The 25528-nt window shown below is 46.5% G+C and overlaps 1 protein-coding gene across 1 annotated transcript in view; it reads right to left on the bottom strand.

Moving 5' to 3' along the window:
• Positions 1-4084: 4084 nt before the first annotated feature.
• KIRREL3 (kirre like nephrin family adhesion molecule 3) overlaps positions 4085-25528 on the bottom strand; it is a 772855-nt gene continuing 751411 nt past the window's right edge. Inside the window, exons 16-17 of the mRNA XM_063139310.1 lie at positions 10337-10423; positions 4085-6343 (exon numbers count right to left, since the gene is read on the bottom strand). Of these exons, the coding sequence (XP_062995380.1) occupies positions 5900-6343; positions 10337-10423 (531 nt within the window). The 3' untranslated portion in view covers positions 4085-5899. The remainder of the gene's footprint in view (positions 6344-10336; positions 10424-25528) is intronic.

A 25528-nucleotide genomic window follows, 5' to 3' on the forward strand; every position in this document is an offset into this window, starting at 1 on the left:
AGGTAATTTGGGCTGGCAATAGATGCACTAAACACCTTATTGCTCGAGACGGGAGAATGTCGTGCACAATCTAATCCTTCCATTACTATGTGGATGTCATGCAGACACATGGTTTTCATTCCCCCCCCCCCTTACTATAGCCCCGAAATCTCCTCCTCCTCTTCCTCCTGAAAAAAGAAACTGCAGCCAGGCTCTGAATCTGGCTCACAGCATTGCGCTTCTCCGAATTCCTGACGAATTTAAGGTTTAATGAAACAAACAAGCGCTCAAAAGGCTGCTCCCCAAGCAAATTGGTTAATTTGCAGCCAGTTTAATTGCTTATCACTGTTGCTTGTTACATATTAATGAACAGATGGTTGAAGAAGCTCTTGCCATAGACAGTGAACTAAAAAAAGAGATCTATACGGGTAGGCAGCTGGGTCTCTGAACAAATCATTAACTGCTTGCGAGGGGTGATCAGCTGCCAAGTATTTGCATATTAATCGAGCTTCATCAATTATGTGTGAGCGTCCTCCACTGTGCTGTAAGCTTAGGGGGCTCCAGAGATCAAAGTGGGGAGTTAGGAGTTGCCATTCTAGCACATGACCAGTAGGTGGCAGCAAGAGCACGTGTTTTCCCAGGGAGCTTTTTTCTTCTTGCCTTTTACAACGACAATAATAATATGAATTATGCATGCTCTGTGTAGTTGAATCCGAGACTAACAGTGTTTGGTTGGTGCAAACATACAGTGTAAGCACCTATCAGGTTTTGCCAAGGAGCACGCGCCTTGTTTCCATGTTTTGCCAAGGGGGACGCGCCGATCTGCAAAATTAGAAATTAGAAGCCAAGAATTAAAAACGGAGTCTGTTATCCAGGGATTTCCAGCGGCATTGACCTAAATAGCTCACCTAGTTCCTGGTCACAAACAGGAAAGCAGCTGTGAGGCTGATGCCCAGCTCACTGGTTTTGTGAAATGGGTGATTCTTCCATTGATGGGCTGCTTAATGAAGAGTTAGTTGTCTGCATTGAGAATGACCTTTCCTGGCCCTGGTCTGTGGGGACTAGCCCTTTCACCTCTGGGTCAGACATAAGCTAAGTGCCTTAAAATTCCTAGGATTTAATCTAGCGCCCCCCACCCCACCCAGGTGGTGTCCCTTGAACATATTTAGTTATTTGTGACATTTATATACCACTGAATATAATAAAATCAGCAGTTCAAAATATTAAATACAATATCATTAAATTAATTAAATACAAATTACATTAATTAAATACAATTAATTTTTGTGAACCGCCCAGAGAGCTTTGGCTATTGGGCGGTATAAAAATGTAATAAATAAATAAATAAATAATAAATATCACAGGGGGTCCAACATTCTGTTCAAACAGTGGTCAAACAGCAGGCCACGGGAAACCCACAAGCAGGACGTGGGTGTAATGGTCATTGGCCATGCTTGTTGAGGATGATGGGGGTTGTAGTTCAAGGCGTAAGGAGGGCTCTAGGTTGTTGGGGAAGGCTGATGGAGAGAATATGGAGCTAGATTGCTTGATGGTTGGGCTCAGTATAAGGTCACAATCCTATGCTAGCTGAGAAATGCTGGGAATTGTAAAACTTTATTCTGTTTAAACATGCAGAGGAGTGCTTCCTAAGGCGACTTTTTTCAATTCTTCCTATGTTCCTGTGCTGGATGAGGCGAGGGCCAGAAATCTGCAAAGCCAGGGCCTATTCTTCAGTACTAACCTTTGAAATAAAACCAGTAGCAATTTGGGGTCTCTCTCCCCTTGCCCCCCCTCTCTCTCTCTCTCACACACACACAGAGAGGGGTGGGGTATGAACTTTTGAGATTTGATGGCAACCGGAATATTGCTCTGCAGCAGGCCACTGGAAGAGAGGATGGCTGCTTTTCCTCCACCTTTCCAGTCATAACAAAAGCTTGAACGGGGTTTGAGTGGGGTAAAGCAAAGCTCGAAGGGGGGAAAAACAGAACTACATCAGCCAACTTGAAGCCTGTGAACCAGATGTGGAGCAGTCCTTTATTTGAAACCTATGGTGCGTTCAGTTCTGGCTGTTGCATCACGAACGGAGATGTTAGCCCTATGCAGGTGTTTGAGTGAACACGTGAAGGCTTTAATGCAGGGTGCAGAACGTCAGGGCCATGGACTAAAACCTGCTATCCTAAGGTCCCAATCTGGTGTTCCAGGCTTCCCCTCATGGCTTTTTCTCCTGATCATGGATTGTTTGATGGTTTCCCGGAGTTTCTGCAGCTTTCCCGCATTCTAAAAGGCTGAAATGCCTGTCTTAAGGCTTAGCTACTGCCAGTAAGAGCTTGAACCTACACCCACCACGTGAATGCAGCCTGGGTCAGCCTTACCCTGCACCCTCTCTACCCTGCACCCCCTGGGGCCAAATACTGCCATCCTCAGGTCCCAATCATACATCCCTGGTTCAGTGGAGAACATCGCCCCATCATTAGTATTGAAGACAGATTCATCTAGCAGTCCAGTCAGCGTTTCTACACGAAATGGGGCGCCATCTTGTCCTTTGCCTCAGGCAGCAAAATGTCTTGGGCAGGCCTGAATCCCGAGAGTTTCTTCACAATAGAATCTTGTCGTCAGGTGGAATGAGGTTTGACAACCTGGGGCCAGGCCTATTGAGCCATTGTAGGCCAGTCTTCCCCTAACTAATACTCTCCAGATGTGTTGGATGATGCTTCCCATTATCTCTGACACATCCAAGTCCAACACATCTGGAGGGCACCAGCTTGGGGAAGTCTACTCTAGGCAGTGCCAGCCAGCTCTACCAGCCAGCTGGTGGGAAAGCACTGGCTGCCTCCCAAGGGTCCCTCCTGGTCTCCCCATTTGTTGCTTTCTGTGGAGGGCAAGAGCTGTGTGTTTCTGTGCCCCCTCATATATGGTGGAGGACACTATCCCATTGTCAGTGTTAATGCTGCCTGCCCAGTCAGCTTCTGTTCATGGAATGGAGAGAGGGAGCCATTTTGAGCCTCAGCCAGCAAAAATGTCTTGGGCTGACTGTGGTGTGTGTCAGAGCCCTGGCACAGAAGAGAAAATGGATACACAACCTCACCTCTTTAGGATGAAGCTTCAGGGTTAGGCAGGCCTGGTACAAACATCAACAAACTGCTTCTTCTGCCTTTGCCTGGTCAACAAGCCCCAGTCCCTTCTGTTTATTTCATCTTCCATCTCATGCCACTGACCTCAAGGACTGTGAACTGGGGAGCACACTCCTGGGTATAACTGTGCACCCCTCCTGTCTTGTCCTCTCAGACTCTGGGTGTGTGCATGTGCATGCATGTGAAAATGAACATACCACTCAGCTGCTCATGTCAAAATAAGGAAGGACACAATCTATCGGAGCTAAGTTGACCTCCATTGATTTTTTTTGCTGTGATCAACAAGAGTTTCCCAAGTATCTACATAGGCTGCAGCACAGCATATTATGAATAACAGGAAAATGCCACATTTCATGATACAGATGGTGATCACTGGGAGAATATGATGAATTGGGCCAGAGAGGGCCCGGCTCTCTCCAGCGCTCTTCGAGTCATACGCCTCATTCTGGGACGCTGTCAAAGACCTCCTGTTCCCAACACCAGCCAGAGCATGCTGGCTTCTCCAGCCACTTCATGTTGGGTGTGCATGGACCTTCCCTGTCATGTGAATGGTTCATGTCCATATCACGGTCCAACTTGGATTTCAAAGGGTTGATTTTTGTAGCTTTCCTAGACCGGACTGGATCATCATAATGACTGTGGCCTGAATGATTCCAGAGATCTAGACAAACTGGCGCTAGTGCACAGTATGTGAAAAGTATCTTTGTGCACAAATAAAGGAAAAGCCAAGAACCAGCTGCAAATGGCAATGAAGAAGGACAGAGGTACATCTAATTACAGATGTACCTCTGAAACACTTGATTATGTACACACAGCAACTTTGCCATTGACTTGTGTCCAGGGTCACTGGCTGACTCTGCAGTGACCATCAGCAATCTTTCAGAAGTACATCTAAGAAGGACAGAGGTTCATCAGAGGTACACTGTACATCTAATTCTCTATGGTCTACAATTTTTTGCTCAACCTGGTCAACCACCCAGTACATGACAGATTGAAGCCATTGAGGGACCAATGACGACAGTGCAATCCCTATAGCTAGTTGGCTTCTGGATGTCAGGACAGGAAGATGAACACACCTGGCATTTACCTGGGATGCTTCCTGAGTGTTCACCTAATGCTCAACAGTGAACTGAGAGCATAGGAAGACACCTTGTGGACTTGTCTTTTACCCTAAAACGTTTGCATAATTTCTGTCTTGGAAGAGAGACCTTTAGTTAGACAATCTTTCAAATGAATCCACTGCCAAAGTGCTTGTAACAACTCTTGTATTAATCTTCCAGTTGTGCTATTGAAGGAGAGGGGGGGTATGAAGAAGGGGGCAGGAAATACACAAGCAGCAGTAAGAAAATGCTCCATGTTCACTCGCAGTACCCCCCTTTGGGAGGGTCTTCTCTGTGATTGTCGCACGTCACTTGGATGATGAGTTCAGACCTCCATCCGCCAACAGTTCCTCTGCAACTGATCCAGGCAGTATTTCTGTTGTGCGTGTATGTATGTGTGTGTCTGTCTAGGTGTGTTCTGCTGAGAAGCAACTCTGAAAAGTTCTCAACTTCAGGGTTTGTTTGTTTTAGTCCAAAGACACACTGTAATATTATGAACACTAAACACCAAACAAAATAAAGAAAAACCAAGGAAAAACCAAACCAAACCAGAATTAGCAGTCAGTGCACATTAAGTTACACCAATGGCTGTTCCCCTCCCCACATCACACCGAACTTCCTTTAAATTAAGCCACACTCTTTGAGGTTGCTTGAAGAACACATTTTGGGATTACAGTTTGGAAACGGGACGAAGCGTCAAGAAGGGCAGTGGGCTGGCAAATGGAACGGCGTCGAAGGTCCACCATCTTCAAAATGTCCACAGTCAGGAAGTGGTGTCACAAAGGAAGAGGAAGTTAGGGGAAGGGGGGAGAAAGATGCCAGGAAGAAGGCCATCCTTTCTTCACGGAGCGACCAGCCATAAGAAGAGTTGACAGAGATCTTAAGGTGGAAGGTAGCATGTCCCCATTGCGTAGAACTGAGGGAGCTCCTCGCCAGAGGAACTGGGAAATACAAAATGGCTGGTCAACAGGAAGACCATGTACTGTCTCAAAACATCCTGTGGCCAGGCAGGTAATCTTATTGGGAATGAACAAGGGAAAGGCAGATTTCTTCCCCCTAGTGTCCCACTAAAGACTGTGGATATTTGTATTCCCATGGAGTTTTTAGAACCTTGGCCTCTCCTTGAAAGAAGAGGCAACAGACTAAACGTACGGGAAAGTAAGCTTGTGGATTTTGTGTCAACCTCTAGTTCCCAAATAAATGGTCTCGTCTTTTGCCTTTCTTTATCCCCATTCCCATAAGCCCAGTCTGCTACAGGAAGGAAACAGATGTTGTGCTTAAAATTAGTTTGGGTTCAGCTGCCGTCGATTCTCCTCCACCTTCTAAATAGGGTGGGAAGTTGGGGGCTTGTGGGGGAAACAGGTCTAGGAAGAAAGGAAGGGAGGTATATGTTCCTTTGTTTATCTGCAGCGCAGCCTCATTCTAGCTCCCTTCACTTTGCACCGGCTGTCATTTTGACTCTAGAGAGGGAGGGGGGAGTCCCTTAAGGAATTAAAAGTCGCCAGGATGCAAAGGAAACCATAGAACAGCCTCCACCCCACCCGGAATGTGCCGACCTGTCAGCAGGGTCCCAGCTGCCGGCAGGGCCGGGCTTCAGGCCAGGCGGCACCAGGACCCCCTCCTTTTGCCGGCCTGCCCGCTCCTGCTTTCCCTCCCAATCGCCTCCGTCTCCAGTCCCATCCTTCCCCCTCACACATGGGTCTGCATTCTCCTCTGCAGGGGCCGGCTGGGGTCTGAGTTTTGCGACGAGGACTGCGAGTGGTGGGACGAGGAGGCCGAGGCCTTGCTGGCTTTGTCGAACTGGACGTAGCCGTCCTGCTTGCCGCTGCTGCTGACGCTGCTGTCGCATTGCGTGTCCAGGAAGGAGCTGCTGTCGCTCATGGACCCCCGCTGGAATTCCCGCTCACACAGCTCGATGGAGCTGCTCCCCATGCCCAAGACGAAGCGTTGGCTGTAGTCGTAGAGGCGGTTCTGCCCGCTCAGGGTGGTGTAGATGTTGGTGAAGGACATGCCGGTCGGCACGCGCTGTTTGTTGGCGGGTCTCAGGTCTGGCTGGCAACCCGAGAGGGAGATGGTGGGAGTGGAGTGGTGGTCCTTGAAGGTGTTCACGCTGTAATAACCATTGGTGGGGTCCTGGAAGAAATGATGAGAAGGTTATTATGTGGGCAAGGCATGTTTGCGCATTGGGTTCCTTGAGGGGAGACATGATAGCACTCTTCAAATACTTGAAAGGTTGTCACACAGAGGAGGGCCAGGATCTCTTCTCGCTCATCGCAGAGTGCAGGACACGGAATAACGGGCTGAAGTTACAGTAAGTCAGATTCTGGCTGGACATCAGGAAAAACTTCCTGACTGTTAGAGCAATACGACAATGGAACCAATGACCTAGGGAGGTTGTGGGCTCTCCCACACTAGAGGCCTTCAAGAGGCAGCTGGACAACCATCTGTCAGGGATGCTTTAGGGTGGATTCCTTCAGTGAGCAGGGGGTTGGACTCGACGGCCTTATAGGCCCCTTCCAACTCTACTGTTCTATGATTCTATGATCTTCGCTTGACACCAAATTGAGCAACAGATGGTGCAAATTGTGCACACCCCTGAATTGTTCACCCAGACGAAGGAAGAGCTTTACATTAACACTCTTTTGTTTTTACAGGGAAAGGTTGCCACGAGCTAGTTCTTTAGTTAGCTGTTAGGAACAGAGGAATCTACTTTTATACTAGGTCCATCTAGTCCAGTATTGCTGACACTGGCTGGCAGCGGCTCTCCAGGGTTTCAGGCAGGGTTTTTTTCAGCCCTACCTGGAGATGCCATGGAGCAAACCTGGGGCCTTCTGCATGCAAAGCAGGTGTTCTATGACAGAGCCATGGCCCTTCTCTCTTTCTTCCTCCATCTGCTGTGTTTTGTACTACCTAGCCTGCTGAAGAGTTCTGGCAAACTTGAAAGCTTGCACATTTTTGTGAAATGTTGGTTGGTCCTAAGAAAGGTGTGCAAACCACAGTATGTAATTTTCCACTGAGAATGTAACAGTGCCATTTCCGTAGGACTCTGACTGCATTCTTCCACCTAGAATGGATTGAAGTCAAGAGCATTGTGAATGCAGAACTTGGGTTCCAAAACTGTAGGTAGATTTCAAATTGAAATTGGTCATGCTTCCAGGAAGCATGAGGATGTTTTTATCGCCAGCATTAGAGCAGGGAACTTTCTGCATTCTTACAATATCACCTATGAGACCCAGGCAGCTTTAAGACTACAAGCCCCATGGTGCAGGGCAACTGTAGGTGGAACGTGTATCTGCAAAAACATCTGGTGCTTGGAGCTGAAATGTCAAATTGGTAATATATTGGAAGTGCAAATGACACCAGCCAAAATATGAAAGGATAAACTGACTTTCTGTGGAAATGTATCCTTTCATTACTTAAAGGTTTCTAGTCTGTCACCTGAAGAACATGGCGTGATTTACAACTTGTAAAATCCATTCCTGGGAAAATGGAACGGACAATAAAATCCCACCTGGGGAAACACAATTCTACTTTTCTGTGATTATATTTCTAGTTTGTCAGGTGGGTTTGTGAGGGGGCGTATGCCTTATATAAGAACAAATAACTACAGATTTCTTAGAGTTTTCTCACTCGATAAAACTTCCCTGCTTTATTTTAAATCATTTTGTGTACCTGCCTTCCATGGCTTTGCCTTTAGCCATTTTCCGAGGGAGAATGATAATCTCGAGAAATGTATAACTTTTAATTAATTTATTTATCTCTCACACTTCCATATTATGTCCCATGCAGCAGACAACGTGAATATAAAATATATGCAGTGATGAACTTTTAGGGCCATTCCAGATGATACATGGACAGAGAAATCCTTTGTAGCTGAGAGAGCGTCTGAGCGGGGAGGGTAGGATAGTTTAGTTTCCTGGCTCCGAGGTCGGAAACAGAGCTCTGACCTTGGAGCCAGTAAACTGTGCTCCCCGTCCCCTCCTCTTCATAGCTGGCACAGGGAGAACTGCATTGGCTATTCTCCATGCTTGGAAGGAGCAGAGAGACAGTGAAAAGGGGCATTCTTGGGGGAGGAGAGTGGGGCAGCTGTACTACAACCTATCTTATGGCTGCCCCAGCCTCCTTCCCTCCCCATCTCTGAGGTGCCACTGCTAGATAGGCAAAATCGCCCATCTAGCAGAAATGCAGATCACCTTTACTGTCGTCCTTCCCTTCATTGGATACTCAGCAGCTTCTGAGTTCAGAGGCTACCACATAGGATTGCACCCTAAATGTGTGATCTATTTCTCGTTTGATAGCACTTGCCCCCCAAATCAGGACCTCAGCATGGGGAAAGAGGGGCATAACATCCATCCCATTCTCCATGGTGTAAGAAGCCCATTGACTCTACGTGAGCTGAAGAACTCCCATTCTGCCTCTCTGCTCTGCTCCTCCATTCTCCTTATGGATTACTCTTTCCTTCCAATTTCCAGACAGGTAGCTGTGCTCATCTGTTGCAGCAAAAACAACAACGCATCTTGTGGTACCTTAAAGAAGGAGTGGGTAACACATGGTCCATGTATGTCCCTTGCCATCCTCCAGCTGAGTTGATGAAATTTATGGGGGCAACGAAAGCACTGGCAGTTTGCTGGCAGTTTTCAATGGCCAACCAAAAGCCTAAAACATCAACGTCTTGCTTATTTTCAATCTTCCAACTCCTCTCCTTGATTGCTTTCAAAGGCAGGGGGATCTGGGATGTTGAAAATGGGTCCCTAACCTCCTGAAGTTGCCCACCTGTACCTTCATTTATTGTGATGTAAACTTCTGCAGACACTAGCTTATGCTAGAATAAAATTGTTAGTCTTCAGGGTACCACAAGACTCGTTTTTACTTCCTTTCAGTGGACAGTTCTTTAACCCGATTGGGATTTGGCAAGGACAGCTGCTGCCTTGCCCCACAGAGATAAAGATGGTGCCTTGATTGTCATGGAAACCATTCAAATCAAGGGCGCCACATTCTATTAATTAATTAATTAATCAATTAATCCCCCCTCTGCTTTGCCTTTTCCATCTCTCCCTGGAAAGGAACGGCGAGAGGCAAACCTTTGAAATGTCGCTTTGTTGAATCCCATTTGAAAAAGCCTCTGTGATTGACTCGGGATTTGTTTCATGTCGGGAGGATGCTACACGGCAAAGGTCTCAGCTTGAAGATAAAGGCCTTCATGTTTCAAAGTAAAGAGCCTGCTTTTGGAAACTCTGCTTCCCTGTGTGTGTGTGAAAGGGAAACTGATGAGTTGAAATCTTCATTAAGGAAGCGGAAATGTCAAAGTGAAATTATTCCAATGGGTGCAACCACACAGAGGGATTAGGGGGAAAGTGTGTGTGTGTGTGTGTGTGTGTGTGTGTGTGTGTGTGTGTGGCATAGATTGATTCAGAGTTTGTTGGGGAGGAAGAATCCTGATCAAAGTGCAGCACTAGCTGGACAGAGATAAACTGAGCACCCTTCAGCTTTTGCCACCAGGAAATTAACCTCTGGATAGTTATGGGGAAGAGCACATATTTCCATGCAAAAGCCCCACTGGAGCTGTTCACACAACATGCCAACCCACACTCAGGTTGGGTTCTCAAGATGGCTTGTTCGAGAAAATAAGCCACACTGCATAGGGCTCTGTCCAGAGAGCTCAAACGTACTGCAGCTGGGCTGCCTTGCCAGTGCTAGAACAACATTTTTCTGTCAGCTTCATTGCCTTGTTTTCTGGACCTTGCCTTGTGATTGACTGTGTTACTGAACCTTGGGCTCCTTCTTGACTCTGCTTCTGTACTGTGCAACATATCTGACTGCCTAACTGTTTCGATCTTTGCCTGCTATTTTGACGACTCCTGCCATAGCCTGGACCCATTGGACTGAAACTGTTTGCTAGAATCTTTGCCTGCTTTATTATTTTGCTTTTTGGCTAGCCCCTTCTCTCAGAGTCTTCTACAGCCGTTACAGGACAGGCACTCTACTGGCTTTAAGTGCTCTGGCTGAACTTGTTTCACAGAGCAGCAAAATCCTCCTTGCCTCTTGACCTAGAAACCTTTGGAAAAGTTCATTCTCAGGATACTTGGGTCGCCTGTATGGGTCAATTTCAATCCCATAATCGATTACCTTCAGATTCTGGAATTCCTTCTCTTCCTCCTTGAGCACCTCTAGCTGCTTAAGAACTGAATCCTGCTGAAACTCGCTCCTGTCCATCTGCAAGCAAGAGAAGTAGATGGTGAGTATGGGGAACAAATCAAGCACTCGGAGTCCTGTTCCAGATACTAGCAAGTTGTGATGAAACAGTCACCGGCGGGATGTATCTGAGCACCTCTTTCATCCAAAGTGGTGCTTCTTACTTATTTCTTAGATTTGTAGACTGCCTAACTGAGAAACGCTCTTGGGTGGTATGAAATCGCAAAACCAAAGAACAACAGTAACAACAAATAACAAAAGACTACAACAATGAAAGTATCAAAAGAACACAATATTAAACACTAAATACATTTTAAAAATATTAAACACATTGAGGAGCCAGTGGTAAAATTAATGATCAAAGCAACAGATGAATGGTTAAATATCTACTGGAGGAAGAAGGTCATAACCTGGCATGTAAATGTATACAGTGAAGATGCCAGGTGGATTTCCTGAGAAGGGCATTCCATAGATGGAGACTACAGCAGAGTAGTTTCTCTTCCTGGAAGCCACCCATCCCACTATTGTGGGTAGTGGCACCCAGTGAAGAGCCTCCAGAAACAATCTTAGCAACGGGGAGAAACATATCCTGGCTCTATACAGGACTTTGGTCCAGGAGCAGGGGAAGGAAGGAAGAATGAAAAGCTCCTAGCAGGTGTCAGGATCAAGTCCAGTCTTGGTGTGTATCACGAATCAGACTCAGAGCCTGAAGAAGAAGTAGACCAGCCAAGACAGGAAGCAAGGCAGGGAATTGTCAAAGTCTCTCCAGGAGTCAAGGAGGAATCCTCCTGGGAGGTTATCAAACAGGAAGCCCAGACTCAGAGATCATCCTCCCCACCCCTTGGAACTCAGACTTTGTTGGCGTGGAGGGAGCATCAGAATTGACAGACTCGAGAGTCAAATGGGAGGCGGCCTGCCAGGCTAACTTCATGGCAGAGGTTGCAGTGAAGATCCTCCTTGAAGAAGAAGTCTGGTAACAGCCTGTCAGTCACAGCAGGAAACCGTCCAGTGAATGGATAGGCAACTGCCTTGCTTTGTTAGGCTAATTAAGCTTAAAGGACAGCTCCTAGCATTCACACTCCCTTGAAGAGCTGTCTGTTTACTGAATAAAGCTTTGTGGATTGCATGGGAAACCTCTCTACTGTCTCACATCTATGCAGGAGGGCTTGGGATCAAGACAGCAGATACCATACTCCTCAACTTGGATGTGGGTAGTAGTGGAAGTGCGGTGGGGAGGGGAGTGTTACACACCCCCTGCCACTTCTCTACTGACAATTGCCCTCTCCCAACAGTTCTTTTCTACAGCTGAAGTAGCTGTTACACGCACATGCCTGCAGGTCACATGTAATTTTGTCTCTGACCTCGTGCAAGCGAGTGTGAAGACGCCACCAGGGCTCGCCTGCACCAGATGAGGGGGTCTGGCGTCATTTTGCAGCCAACTATTAAGAGGGCCTTTCTTTCTTTTTTTAAAAAGTTACTTATTAAAGGTTGCTCTCATTTTGCTCAGACGGATCCACAAGGAAGAACCTATTCTCCCAGGCTCATTAGTTTTTTTCCCCCCTGCAAAGGATGCTTCTGATTGGGGGCAAAGTACATGTTAATTAGAATATGGCTTTAATTACCCTTTTCAGGAAGGTGGGACTGCACGAGATCTGCATAGTTATCAGCCAATTTCTCCATTGCCTTTTATCTCCTCTAGATATTGATCTACTCTCTCTTTGCTGCTGTAGTCTGAAGCTTTTGGGGGAGTTACCGCTTCCGAACGCAGACACTAATCACAATTTTAAATCTACAATACAAGACTGATTGTTCCTCGACTTTTAGCTTTTCTTTTTCTTCCTTCCTTGGCAAATGGTTGCAGAAATCCTTCCTTACAGCACTTTCTGCTGATCTGGTGGAAAACCATTGACACCGCTATTTAAAACAACAAATTAAGCTACCTAGTTTTTGCTGTGTTTTGTTTTGCCAGGGGGGAAATTGGTAACATTTAATTAATTTGGCAGGGTAAATATATATATGTCCCCAAGTATTAAATCCAGTGCAGGTGTGGGTGGGGGAGAAATGCACAACAAAATGGGATATCTTGTCTTGTTGTGAGCAAAATGTTGTACTGCCATCTTACAATGCAATCCTATCAATGTCTACTCAGAAGTAAGTCTGTTGAATTCAAAGACGCTTACTCCCTGGTAAGTGGGTATAGAATTATAGCATTAGTGCATGGATAGGCAACCGGGAGAGATCGGGGGGGGAGGTGTATTTTTTTCACCTGGACTCCCCTCCCCCGTGGGCTGCACTTTGTGGGGCGTCGAAATAATATATACACTTAGGGTAAACCCTAAGGGCAGAAGGAGTAATGGAGGAAAATGTTTGGTTTTCCTTCCTCCTTTTAAACTTTCCCCCTTTAGATGGGGCTTTGAGTCTGTCTGGGGCAGACAGGGCACACGACTGGGGCTGGAGAGACCACAGGAGTTTCCCTCTCTTTGCCCATCAGAACGTCCCTTTTTGGCTTCTATGAGGTCTTCTGAGATCACTGAGAAAAGCAGGTACCATGGTTCTTTCAGCACTGGGGCCATAGCTAGACCTAAGGTTTATCCCCGGATCATCCCAGGTTCGTCCCTGCCTGAGTGCTGGATGCCCTGTGTGGCACTTAGATGAACAGGTTTGACCCCAGGACAATCGTGGGATAAACCTTAGGTCTAGCTATGGCCTGGCTGTGAGGGAGGAGGCCATTTACCCCCCTTGTGGTCATAGCAGTGTCTATGGGTTTGGGAGGTAGAATTTGAGAATGCTTATAGTCCCCGGGATGCTCTCCAGGGACCATAGTATGGCTCTGCCCATGTCTTCAACTTAGATAAAGGGTGTGGGTGTGGAGAGAGAGAGAGAGAGAGCTCACAGGACCGTCTCTACCATTAGACAGTGTGAAGCAGTTGCCTTAGGAAGCTGATTTTGCATTTTTATCTGCCAGGGAGAGGAGTTTGTGGGATTTTCTGTTCCCCAAACCACTTGGCGGTGCATGTGTTCCTCTGCCCCACTCTGAAAAAATGCCTCGGGCAGGCCTTGGAGAGAGTGCCAATGCACATTCCTAGGTTAGTATAATCTATGCCTATTATACAACTTTTTTTTTTTTTTTAAAAAAAAATAGAAATAGCGTAAGCTTTTCTCGTCGATAGTGACAGCTGGGTGGATTTTTAAAAAGCTGTTTATGATCGTCATAAACAGCCCCTGTGGCTTTGCAATTTAGAACCTAAAAGAAATACCTCAGGGTGAGAGAAATTCATGAGACATGAAACGACAGACACATGACACTGTCTTCTGGCAGCAGACAGTCCATCAAGTTGCCAGCGCGGGAGAAATGGGAACCCACCTTTGGCTCCTCCTCCCCTTGAGTCGTTTCAATTCCAACTGCCTGTTTCAAGAACATGAAACTAAGGACTAGTGCCTGCATTCGCTCCCCGGCCCTCTTCCTTCACGTTGCCTTTTCCTTTTGCGCTCTGTCTTTGAGCATCATCACACAGGGGGAAATCGCGTTTGCTTACCGTTGATTCTCCTCCTGCGCGCTTGTCCCTCATTACTTCCTCTTTTGAAAGAGGAAGTAAACAACGTGCACGTGGCCCATTCAGTGGGCCGTTTTGATCCCGCTGCTTCTCCTGCACACAGCAGGAGATAGCGGCAAATTTCATCTTTAAAAATAAGTTGGACTTACTGGGGTGTTTTGTTTTACCAGGCCTGTTCAGAAGACATATTAAACCCTGCTGGTTAAGGCTTTTGGTTAAGCAGCAGGGTTTAAGGTGTCTTGTGTGACACATGTTGCTAAACCCTGCTCACTCACTCACTAACCAAAGCAGGGTTAGCGGCTCTAACCGTGGCTTAAAGTGTTGTGTGAAACAGCACGGCTTGTGGTTAGTGCTAACCCCAAAGAGCCACAGTTTTGATAACCACAGAGATTGGAGTGTCATCTGACTCTGACCCTTGGCCATCTCTCCTAGAATTTCCACTCTGCCAGTGGCTCTCCAGGGCCATGGACTGCTGTGCCCCTTCCTTAAAACTTTACTGCATTGAAGCATTAATGCATTAACTCCCAGTTCAAGACCCTGCAATGATTCTCGAACCAGCAAAGCAGAGATTTAGCTTTTGGGCCACCAGCCAGCACTGGGAAGTGGTTCAGTGTGAATTAGGAAGTCACTGGTTCAGATCTCAACCCAGGATAGATACATTTGGCCTTAAGCACAGTTCTCTTTTCTCTGCCTGTGCTTTTCTATCTGCAAAATGGGCGTAATAATGCTGACCTACCTTACAGGGTTGCTGTAAGGATTACCAAACTAATGTGTCTGAAGCACTGCAAATCCTTGAAATCTGTGAATTATTATTATTATTATTATTATTATTATTATTATTATTATTATTATTATTTTTTTTTTTTATTATTTCATTTAGTATGTCAGTTGAATGCACAAGGTTTTGAATATTACACCTCAGCCCCCAAATGCATGGAACCACAGAAAACAGGCACACTTGGCATTTTCACATATGACACAGCGCACGTGTGTACTCCCCCATTTCCAGCCAGGTTATTTCTGCACGGAGGGAATTTTTTGGTTGCGGGAGCAGTCCTAAAGGGCAAGGGATGCCATTCGCCAGTAGATGGCAGCGTAGCCCTATTGGCTCAACCTTTTTCTGCTTGTCTCTCCGCGCGCGTGTCTGCTCTTGTTAGAAGGATGGTTAGATCCAGAAAAGCACAGTTGTTCACAAAGCAAAAACCACATGAGTTAATTTATAATTCTAGAATTAAGCCATTCATTAGTGTGACCTTTAATAAAGTTTACACTGCGGCTTAGTTCAATACGAACTCACTTCATCAACTAACAGTTGGAGATTCATTTATTTTCCGTTCTCTGTAACGTCCTCCATTTCTACCCCCTCCTCAGATCTGCCCCTTAAATTCCTACAATAAATAGACAGTTTGGGGATTTTTTTTTAAAAAAAACCCACCCAGCTGGGAATAAAAGATGGTTTCCCTCTCAACTGACATGCCTCAGCTACCCAGGAACCCCCTTGGGGGTTCTACTGCAATTAGAAGATGGATAGATAAAAATTAGATAACTAAAGGATACAATGGAACTGTGTCTCTAACTCCCCCCCACCATTTGTGCTATGCAGTGTTTGGGTTCTGAAATAAGTGCCATCCATTATCTTATTATTAATAGAAAACTAAATCTGGGTTCACTGCCAAGAGTAGAAGCGCCAGAGTTTATTTTATAGCATCTTCCTCCCATACATCAACCACCAGACTAGTCCTGGCTAGTCTAGCGGAAGTCCAAGGGTGAACTACCTGTGCCTAGCCCAGGGTATTTTGAAATCCTTGCCTGGATTTCTGGATGAAGGAATGGATCTCTGCCACAGACCTGACATTCCACCTGTTTACTTAGGAATTAGAGGGAGCTGCCTTAGATCTAGCCAGGATATTTGTCCAGGATATTGCCGACTGTCCGTGGCTCTCCAGGGTGTTAGGCAGACGTCTTTCAGATGATCTGCTGCCAGATGGTTTTAACTGGAGATTGAATCTGGGACTTCCTGCAGGTGCTAACTGCTGAGCTATGCCGCGTCTGCAGTGGACGCTGGTGGCTCCAACTGTAGTCAGGCTTTGAATCCATTCCAGGACTATCCAAGGTGCTGAACATTGAAGGTATCCAAGGTCAAGGTCAGGCTTCAGCACCTTGGAGAGCTGCTTTAGCATTCTGGCTGGTTCTGACTGAAACCCGAAATGGGTTTACAGCCCCACTGAAATCGGAGCTACCAGCCTCCACTGGGGAAGGGGCATAAATGGGGAGCATTGGCTCCAGTGCCCTGGTCCCAGCGGGTGACGCCTTGGTGCCCTCCTGCACACCTTTTCCTGACAGCTTGCCAGCCCCACTAGCTGAAATGCCAGCGGCAGTGCTTTCTCATGAGGAAACCGGCCAGGTTGGGGAGGGGCAGTGGCATGGGGAGGACTGCAGGTCTAGGAACAGAAATATCACTGCTGCATTCCATTGCTGACAAAAGCATTGATTTTGCTATTTAGATGTTGGAGAAATGTAATGAAAAGCAGAACATTTTCAGCTCTCCCAGTGAACGGAATGATCATTACAAAGGAATTCATGTGCCTGACTGGAGGAAAGGTCTTCAAACCATTGGGGAACCTTCCTATTTGGTGCTGGCCTTCAACTGGTCAAGTGCAGAAAAGGGGACCAAATACGTCAGCTTTTTGTAGCAGCAGTGAGATGCGGGAGGCACTGAGCATATTTCGGGGGAGGCAGAATGGGATAGAGGGAATTATTGATTGATTCAAAAGCTCACATACTGCCTGAACCTCCAAGCACCTTCCAATAAAATCACATATCCCAATAAAATGCTGCAGTCGTAATATAATGCCTTAAATTAACATAACTGTGGATTATTATATTTTTTTATCGTAGTACAACTTCTCATTGCACGTAGCTGACAGCCTTCGATGGAAAGCCCAACTGAAAAACATATATGCTTTGCTCAGAGGCAGCTCTGACCGGATGAGTCAAGGCGAGGAGGCCATGGCAGATCAGGGGAATGACACGTCCAATCCAGAAGGCACAAATCCTACAGGAAGATTTAGAGCGGCTTTTGCAGGTAAAGGTCCTGGTGGATCGTATCCCACATCAGCTGGATGTGAGTTGCCTTTGGAATTTCTGCCTCAGGCCCCGAAACATCTGTCATGTCTAACCCTACTGCCCCTGTCTTGGGAGAAGATGTTTCAGGTAATCAATCAGAATCAGATTCTGAACTAGAAGATGCAGTGCCAGACACCAGCCAGCCTGAACCAGTGGGGGAGGAAGCTCTCATGGGCGATTCCCCAGCTGGGAGCCAGCCCTATCCAGAGCTTATCTCAAGGCCAAATCCTACACACTCAGTGGGAAGTGAGGTTTCTTCTGGAGGTGAGCATTCCAACAAGCTAGCTGACGTTAGGGTCTGCTGGAAGCTCAAATGCACAGCGCGGAAGGCAAGTGTGAGAAAGTCAGTTTGATTACGCCAGAACCTGCCTCCGCACCAGGCTCCCTGAAGTTACGGGCGTTTGGGAAGTGGTTTCCTATTCTTCTTGAGCAGACAATTGTCTTGCTTAGTTTTGCCTAGGGGGACGTTTCCAAGAGGTTAGACTCGCTTCAGGTAGAAGAGACTTTTGTTGCTTAATAAAAGCTTTGTGGATTACTTAGCAAGCTTCCTCATTTGCCTCCCATCGAAAGCAGGAGTTTTCTGAGAAACATGATAACATCCAGTGTTGGTCTTGGGTTTTTTTGCAGCATCCAAGGAATACTTGCAGAATTGGGCTGTGCATGGATCTTGCATAGTGTTAGAGAGCATCACTACCTGCAGCCTACTGTGGTACAATTCATTCCACCACCACTTCACTGCCCTGCAGGTCATTAACTCCGGGAATTGCCTGGGGTTACTGACACAGCTGGGAAATGTGGCAGTTCCCTGTGACCTGAGATAACCCTTTCTCTAGGAGAGGGACATGGTTCACTCATTGGGGACCTGCTTTGCATATAATGAAAACGCTTCTAGCCGCCTTTGGCTTTCACTTCCTGGACACCATATGGACAGAGATTCCAATATACTTTTGCACTTCGGTCAGGCTGCTGTCAACACAGATGGCTGGTGATAAAGCCACCCATAGACCTGTTAAAGATGAGTAGCTGCCATTAACTTCTTGCCAGGACTCTTGAATTCAAGGGCATGCCTAGATTTTGTGAGGACGTGGATATGGCGCAAGGTGGAGGGGGAAAGAAACAGCTTCTAATTTCTTCTGGCACCATCGCTTGCCAGCAAACATCATGAGCTGAGCAAGGATCATGCCAGAGGGTTCACGCCGTGGCTCAAACTGTGGCCAAGTTGCGATAGTTTTCTTTTTACAGATCTTGCTGCTTTTCTACTCTCTGGAGCTCAATGGCCCTCTGCTCATCACTTTTGCCAGGTTCTCTGAGTCGCCAATAGCTATCCACAGCACTGGGGCATGAGTGGGCTTGCAGAGTAGGGTGGTGATACAACCACCTGCCATTGGAAGGCAGCAGTTGGCTAGTTTCACTGACGTTGTCTGCCGCAGCCGGCTGGCTTTGCCATGATAATAGCAACACTGCATGCTCCAAGGCCTTTGCTTTTACACACATTCACCTAGTAAACCTTACAATGTCTCTGTAAGATAGGCAAGTAGTATTATTACCTCCCCCATACCCACCCCACAACACAAACACAATGCAGGTCATATAGGCACCACTCTAAGCAAAGGAAGATAGGAGAATCATACTCGGTGTCCCTCTTACATTTACAGAATCACTGGGAAAAGTTCTCCATAGGGATTCATGCAACCCTAACAGAGATGCTTTGGGGGCATGTATGATTAAGGTTTCTAAACAGATCCAGGAGATTAATGTGATTAGTAGCATCTAGCTTTCCCCTGAAAAGATAGACTCCCAACGTGTGACAGCCTGTTCCAAGGTGATTTCAGCTATTGGGCGGTATAGAAATGTAATAAATAAATAAATAAATAAATAAATAAATAAATAAATTTCAAGAATTGGAACCTACAGCTCGCAAAAGTATGGAGAAGCAAGCAATGACAAAAAGCAAAGCAAATTGAAGTCAATTTCCTTTAACTGCATGAGAATACTAGAAAAAGTGTGTGTGTGTGTGTGTGTGTGTGTGTGTGTAAGCTCATTGACAAAGGCACCAAAGGATGAAATTAATTACAGCTCTAAAATCAATGAGGTCTTGAACTGAGTAGTATTTTTTTTAAGCGTTTGACAAGGAAAACGAAAGAAAAATGGTATGGTGAAAGGGACATTGCATAGACTTGGTGTGTGTAGTGTGCATGCATGCATGTTATACACACACACACACACGCACACACACACACAGAGACAGCAACGCTTTTTAGAGAAGCCAAAAAGAAAAAAAAAGGAAGAAAAAAAAGGCAGTGGCCTGGCTCACGCAGGCTGTTTGTTCAAAAGAAAAAGTAAACGTTGTGCCTTTCAGCTTGTGCACGTATTCTGAGTCAGGCACTACAGCATTATAAAGGGTACCATTTAGGGGTGTGCACGGACCCCCCGCTCCGCTTCACTTGCAGATCCGTGATTTTTGGAGCAGGCCGCTTCGCCCCGCCCCCGCTCCACCCACTTCCGCTCCGCTCCGCTCGGAGCTCCGGATCTGGATCGGAGCTCCATTTCCCCCCCCCATAGGCTTGCATTGAAAGCTAAAAAATTATACAACTTTTTTTCTGTTCAAGTTAGAAACCTCACGTTTGGCACCATGACACCTCATGGACGTATACACATGCACGCCAAGTTTCAAAGCAATCCCATCATCCCCTGATTTTTGGGGAATTTTTGAAAATCGGGCACCCCATTCACACCCCTTTCCATAGCTCCGTCAATTTGCACGTTAGAAACCTCAAACTCACCACCAGGACAACTTATCCATGTGTCCACAGGCATGCCAAGTTTCAAGCAAATCCCATCATCCCCTGATTTTTGGGGAATTTATGAAAATCCAACACCCCTTTCCATAGCTCCGTCAATTTTGCACGTTAAAAAAACCCCTCAAACTCACCACCATGAAAGCTTATCCAGGGATACATACACACGCCGAGACTCAAGGCAGTCCCATCATCCCCTGTGTTTTGGCAGGGCTTAAACCTGCAAAATTTGGAACTTCCAAAACTCCAAGTGAGCGTAGGAAGGACTTCTCCCCTGAGTCAAAGCCACACACACACAACATCCCTGCGAGGTGGGCAGAGGAGGAGGGAGGGAAGGCAGGCAGGCATGCAGCTGGCATTTCTGGGGGCATAAGGAAGTGAGCCAAGGATAAGCCAGTAATGCATATAAAATGGAATAAATAAATAAATAAACAAAGGAGGGGTGGAATTAAAAGCAGCAGTGTTGCTGAATAAACAACAACAAGAACTTTTTTAAAAAGGCTATATCTATCTGTCTTTTACCAGCAATAGGGGGACGTGCCCGGGGGAGAGGGAAGCAGCTGCCAGTTCAGCTCAAGAAAGCCATTGCTTCACCAACAGCTCTGAGAAGTAAACGCTCACTTCAACTCATAACAGGCATCGCTCCACCACTAAGAAGTAAACGCTCACTTCGACTCATGATAGGCATTGCTCCACCGTTTTACTCTCTTTGGAAGGCTCTGATGGCCTTCCAGTGCAGGAGAGAGTGGGGGCACGTCCACAATGAGATGCCCTAGGGGAGCTCATCCCCTTGCACCACATCTTTTCAGTTGTTCCCCAAAGTTAGGGTGGGTAGCAGTGCTCTCTTATTCTTGGCTTAGTATATGATTTCAGGTTGTGTTTGTGCATTTGGTGGGGCTACTGTGTTAAAAAACACTGGGAAAAGTCCATTCAGATTAAGAAAGAGAAGTTTCCCAGAATCCCAAGTTACCCGTTTTGCCTATGCCCTCCTCCAACTTTGGGATCATCATGACCAGGAGCTGACTCTGCCCCTCAGCCCTTTGAAAAAGGTATTTTTCCCGCCGATTTTTAAAAAAATTCTAGCGCGCGACCCGCACCACGCAGAGAGGTGAGAGTAGTCTCAAAATGACCCCCATCCACGACTCTCTGTGCACAAGAATTTTCAGAATGATAGCTTAAAAATCAACCCAGTTATCCCCGATTGTTTTCTGCAATGCAATCCTATGGGCGAAAAACTCCGTTTGACCCGCGCTGTCCCTGTTTGTAATGTTTGTTTACCCGATTTTTTAAAAAATATAGCACGCGAACCACATGACACAGAGAGGTGAGAGTAGTCTCAAAATGACCCCCATCCACGACTCTCTGTGCACAAGAATTTTCAGAACGATAGCTTAAAAATCAACCCAGTTATCCCCGATTGTTTTCCGCAATGCAATCCTATGGGCGAAATGTTTCAAGATGGCGATCGGAGCGCTCCGCCTGAACTAGGAGCTCCGAAAAATGGCCGCTTCTCTTCGTCTTGCTTCTAGGGGTCCGCGGTCCACTTCTACTCCGCCTCTGGGTAAGGCGGAGCAGGCCAATCCGCTACTGCTTCTCCGCTCCTAATCGGAGCGGAGCACATGGCTAGTACTATTTACATAAGTGAGCCAATGCATTTGTCAGTTAGCACATCTTCTTATAGTTATGAGCATCTGCACTTGGTGCACAGCACGGCTGTAACAGCAGCTTGGTGTATTTCAAGCATAGCTTGGTATATTTCAAACATAGCTTCACAACAACAAGAACTAGAAACTTGGCTTATAAAATAATACAAAAAGGTGCCATTCCTCCTAAGCTGCACCTGAAATTGCATTCTGCACTTGGATGGAATTGTGAAATACACACAGACCTGGTTACTGTGAGATGGTTGGTGTATATTCTTGTGTAGATGTGGATAGCGTGTTGATTGGCTACTGTGTGAACAGAGTGCTGGTCTAGATGGACCCTTGGTCTGATCCAGCAGGGCTTTCCTTATGTTCTTATGTTGCCTGTCATACTTCTGCTGTGCTTTTCCTTTTCCCCAGTCTGTGACTTGTGATAGTGTGGCACAATCTTCCATGTGGCAATACCACATAGAATCATAGAATAGTAGAGTTGGAAGACCATCGAGTCCAACCCCCTGCTCAATGCAGGAATCTACCCTAAAGCATACCTGACAAGTGGTTGTCCAGCTGCCTCCTGAAGGCCTCTAGTGTGGGAGAGTCCATAACCTCCCTAGGTAACTGGTTCCATTGTCGTACTGCTCTAATGGTCAGGACGTTTTTCCTGATGTCCAGCCGGAATCTGGCTTCCTGTAACTTGAGACCATTATTCTGTGTCCTGCACTCTGGGATGATCGAGAAGAGGTCCTGGCCCAGTGGTCCTCCTCTGTGTGACAACCATTCAAGTATTTGAAAGAGTACTATTGTGTCTCATAGTGCCATTCATGGGCGTGGAGCTCCACATTTTTTGCAAGGACAATTTAGAAATCAGCACAAGGGATGGTTGTGCCAGAGATGTGCTAGTGCAGCAGTGATTGCACTCAATCCTAAACATACATGTTGCTTCCTTCAGGGGCAGTCTATGTCATTACACCTGAAATCAGCAAAACTGATGCCCCATGGTTCCTTCAAGCACTTTTAAGTACCTCTTTGTGTAATTACAGTGTATTCAAATGCTTTAGAAATTGAATATTTAAATAAAATAAGGGGGTGTAGAGAGAGGGAGGGAGGGAAATTGGGGGGGGATGACCTATATCTCAAGTGGGCAACCTGAGGCATAAGTAAACTTCTAGGTCTGCTAACTATTCATTAGGAAACACCACGGTGAATTGTGCTGGTTGCCAACCAGCAGAGAGGAACAAGCATGTGATTCCGTTTCTTTTCCCCTTTCATAAAAAGACAGAATGCGAGATCCCGGCAGTGTTTATCCAATAGGGCCTCAGTCGTGGAAAACATTAGAGAAGTTTCCTAGGGGACAAAGAAAACATTAGCAACGGGCAACCCATCGCGTTGGCGACGGAGCAAATTGCACGGCACAAACTTGATTGCTTTTCTGGTGGAATTGCAAAATTAGTGGTTGAAGGGAGGCGCGGTTGCCATAATACCTTTAGATTTCTGCAAAGTGTTTTGATGGCATCTCACAGAACCTCGTATAAGTAATTCAGGCGGGCTTGGAAGCCAGCCCTGTCGCCTGGATGGAGGAGCGTGCATGAAGGACAAGCAGAAAAGGTAATGATGCTCAGTAATGTATTGAGTGCCGGGGAGGTGTCATCTAATGGAGCATGGTGGCGGCCCATGTTCTGTCTGCTCCTATTTAACATCTGCATTATATGATCTCGACGCGAGAGGACTCGGCATGCTAATCATATTCACAGCTGATATTAAACGGCGAGGTGTTGCGAACATCAGAGAGGGCAGAGAGATAATTCAAAGGGACACGGAGAGGTTAGAAATGCGATCAGGAAATACATCGCATAATGAGTTGGCTTGAAAATAGCCAGCTAGGAAGAAGGGAGGCAAAGTATTTGGAGGCAGGACTCTCTCTCTCTCTCTCTCTCTCTCTCACTCACTCACTCTCAGAGTGAAAAACATGTATGAGAAGAATGGTGGCAGTAGCAGTGGTGGCAAATTGAGTCATTTAGGTACAGGTTGGGCTACTGGGTAGATATTGCAATTTCATTGGGCTACTGGGAATTTTGTTTTTGTTTTTGTTGGCGATGGACAGGAGTCATGCCAAAAGGAAGCTTCTAGATTGGCCAGGCCTGGTATAGTACCAGGCCTTTGCCAGGTACACATGACATGTTTATTTTTGTCTCTGCTGCTCTTCAGTCCCCCTCCCCATTCCAGTAATGAACAACAGGGAAACTCTCTTGAGGAACCTTTGTCCTAGGTCTAGACCAGTGGAGACTGGTGGCTCTGATTTCAGTGGAGCTGTGAATCCATTCTAGGCTTCAATCAGGAGTAATCATAAATCCAAAGGAGCTATCCATGGTGCTGAACCCTATCTGCAAATTAGGCTCAGCACCTTGGATTGCTCCTTTAGAGTACTGGCTGATTCTGACCGAAATCCAGAATGGGTCCACAGCCCCAACAAAATCAGAGCAACCAGCCCTCACTGGTCTAGATTCAGGTATAGCCATCCATGATCCTAGCCCAGGAGTGCACAGTCCAAGCCATATACTACCCAAAAGCCTTTGCTGCAGTTCCCAAGGACACACTAGGATTCCCTAAACATCATCTCACCACTCATAACATGCCCAATTCCTGCTCAGGTTTGCAATCACTGCTCGTTCTGCGCGAACAGGAAAATTGCGCACATCAAGCAGCCATCGAACATGAAATTGCTGCAAATTCCCCCCCCCCCCAAATTTGCACATTCCTTAATTTGTGCAACTTTCGTCCATAGACTAAAGCAGGGGGGATTTGTGCAAATTGAATGTGAGCAATTCGTGATCTCTTTGGCTGGACACGTGCTTGTGTTTGTGATGGTGTTCAGGGCTTCAAACAGGGTACGGTCACATGTTTCACGAGCAAAAATGAAATTCTCATACATTGCTAGTTGCACATAAAGCATTTATCTGCCCCCCCCCTCCCAGCCTGTACAGACTTCCTATGCAAGAGCCTTAATTTATTTTGTGGGCTGGGTGGATGGGATATGAAAAACATGCCCTGCCAGCCCAATGAGAACTTGTTTGTAACATCCAAAGTTGCTGATTTTAACAGGCGGCTGACATGTGATGATGACAGACTTCTAGGAAGGAGGAATCGACGTGTGTGCGCGTGCGAGCGTTTGCTACGTTTATGCAATCTCTGCAGCCAACATCCCTGCTAGGGGTTCATCATCACTGTTCATTAATGAGGCCAGATTCTTTAACTTGATCTGTCAGCTCATTGACAAAATTTGAAGCTCTTATTAGGATCTTATTGAGCATGCACAGGCTGGACATTTTATAGCTAGAGGCCTAGTGTTGCAAGCCACAGGAGGGCGAGGCGTAGAGGCTTCTTAATGACGAGGAAGGAAATCTTCATTAGCACCATGGTTCTGCTGTCTGGAGGATAGCATCCCAACGAGAGAGAACCAGCTCAGGGCATCAGAGGTTGCACAGAGCAAGGATGAGCTAAGCAAGAGCAGGGATGCACGAGCATTTTGCTTCCGTTTGCAAATGACTCGGAAATGCCCCATTCACAAGCCCAAACATCAACGCGAACAGGAGCGCGTATTCTCCCCCAAATGTCCGCAAAATCCTGAACAAAATCCCAAAATGTGCACCTTGAATACCGATGGCTTTCTCAAAATGCACAGCTTCTGAAAAAATGCACAACTTTCCCCATCCTAAGCAAGAACAGGAGTGAGCCAAACCGAGCTCTTGAGTAAGGTTTGGAGAATTTCAGCAGCCTTGGCCATCCCTGGTTATCCCATCCCTAGTTAAGAGTGTGCTAGAGTACAGACTGGGCCGAACTGGGTGCCTTGCTGTAGGGGGAGAAGAATTATTCTCAGAAAGCGCCTATGGCCCCACTCCGTGCGCTATCCTCATTTAAAACTCCAGACGGATCAACACATACTATGTCTTTCTTCACAGGGCAGAGGAGCAAAGACCACATTCTGAGAGACAGCTGGAGTGGGTGAGT

The sequence above is a fragment of the Elgaria multicarinata genome, chromosome 12 (assembly GCF_023053635.1).
Source record: "Elgaria multicarinata webbii isolate HBS135686 ecotype San Diego chromosome 12, rElgMul1.1.pri, whole genome shotgun sequence".
Classification (NCBI taxonomy): Eukaryota; Metazoa; Chordata; class Lepidosauria; order Squamata; family Anguidae; genus Elgaria; species Elgaria multicarinata.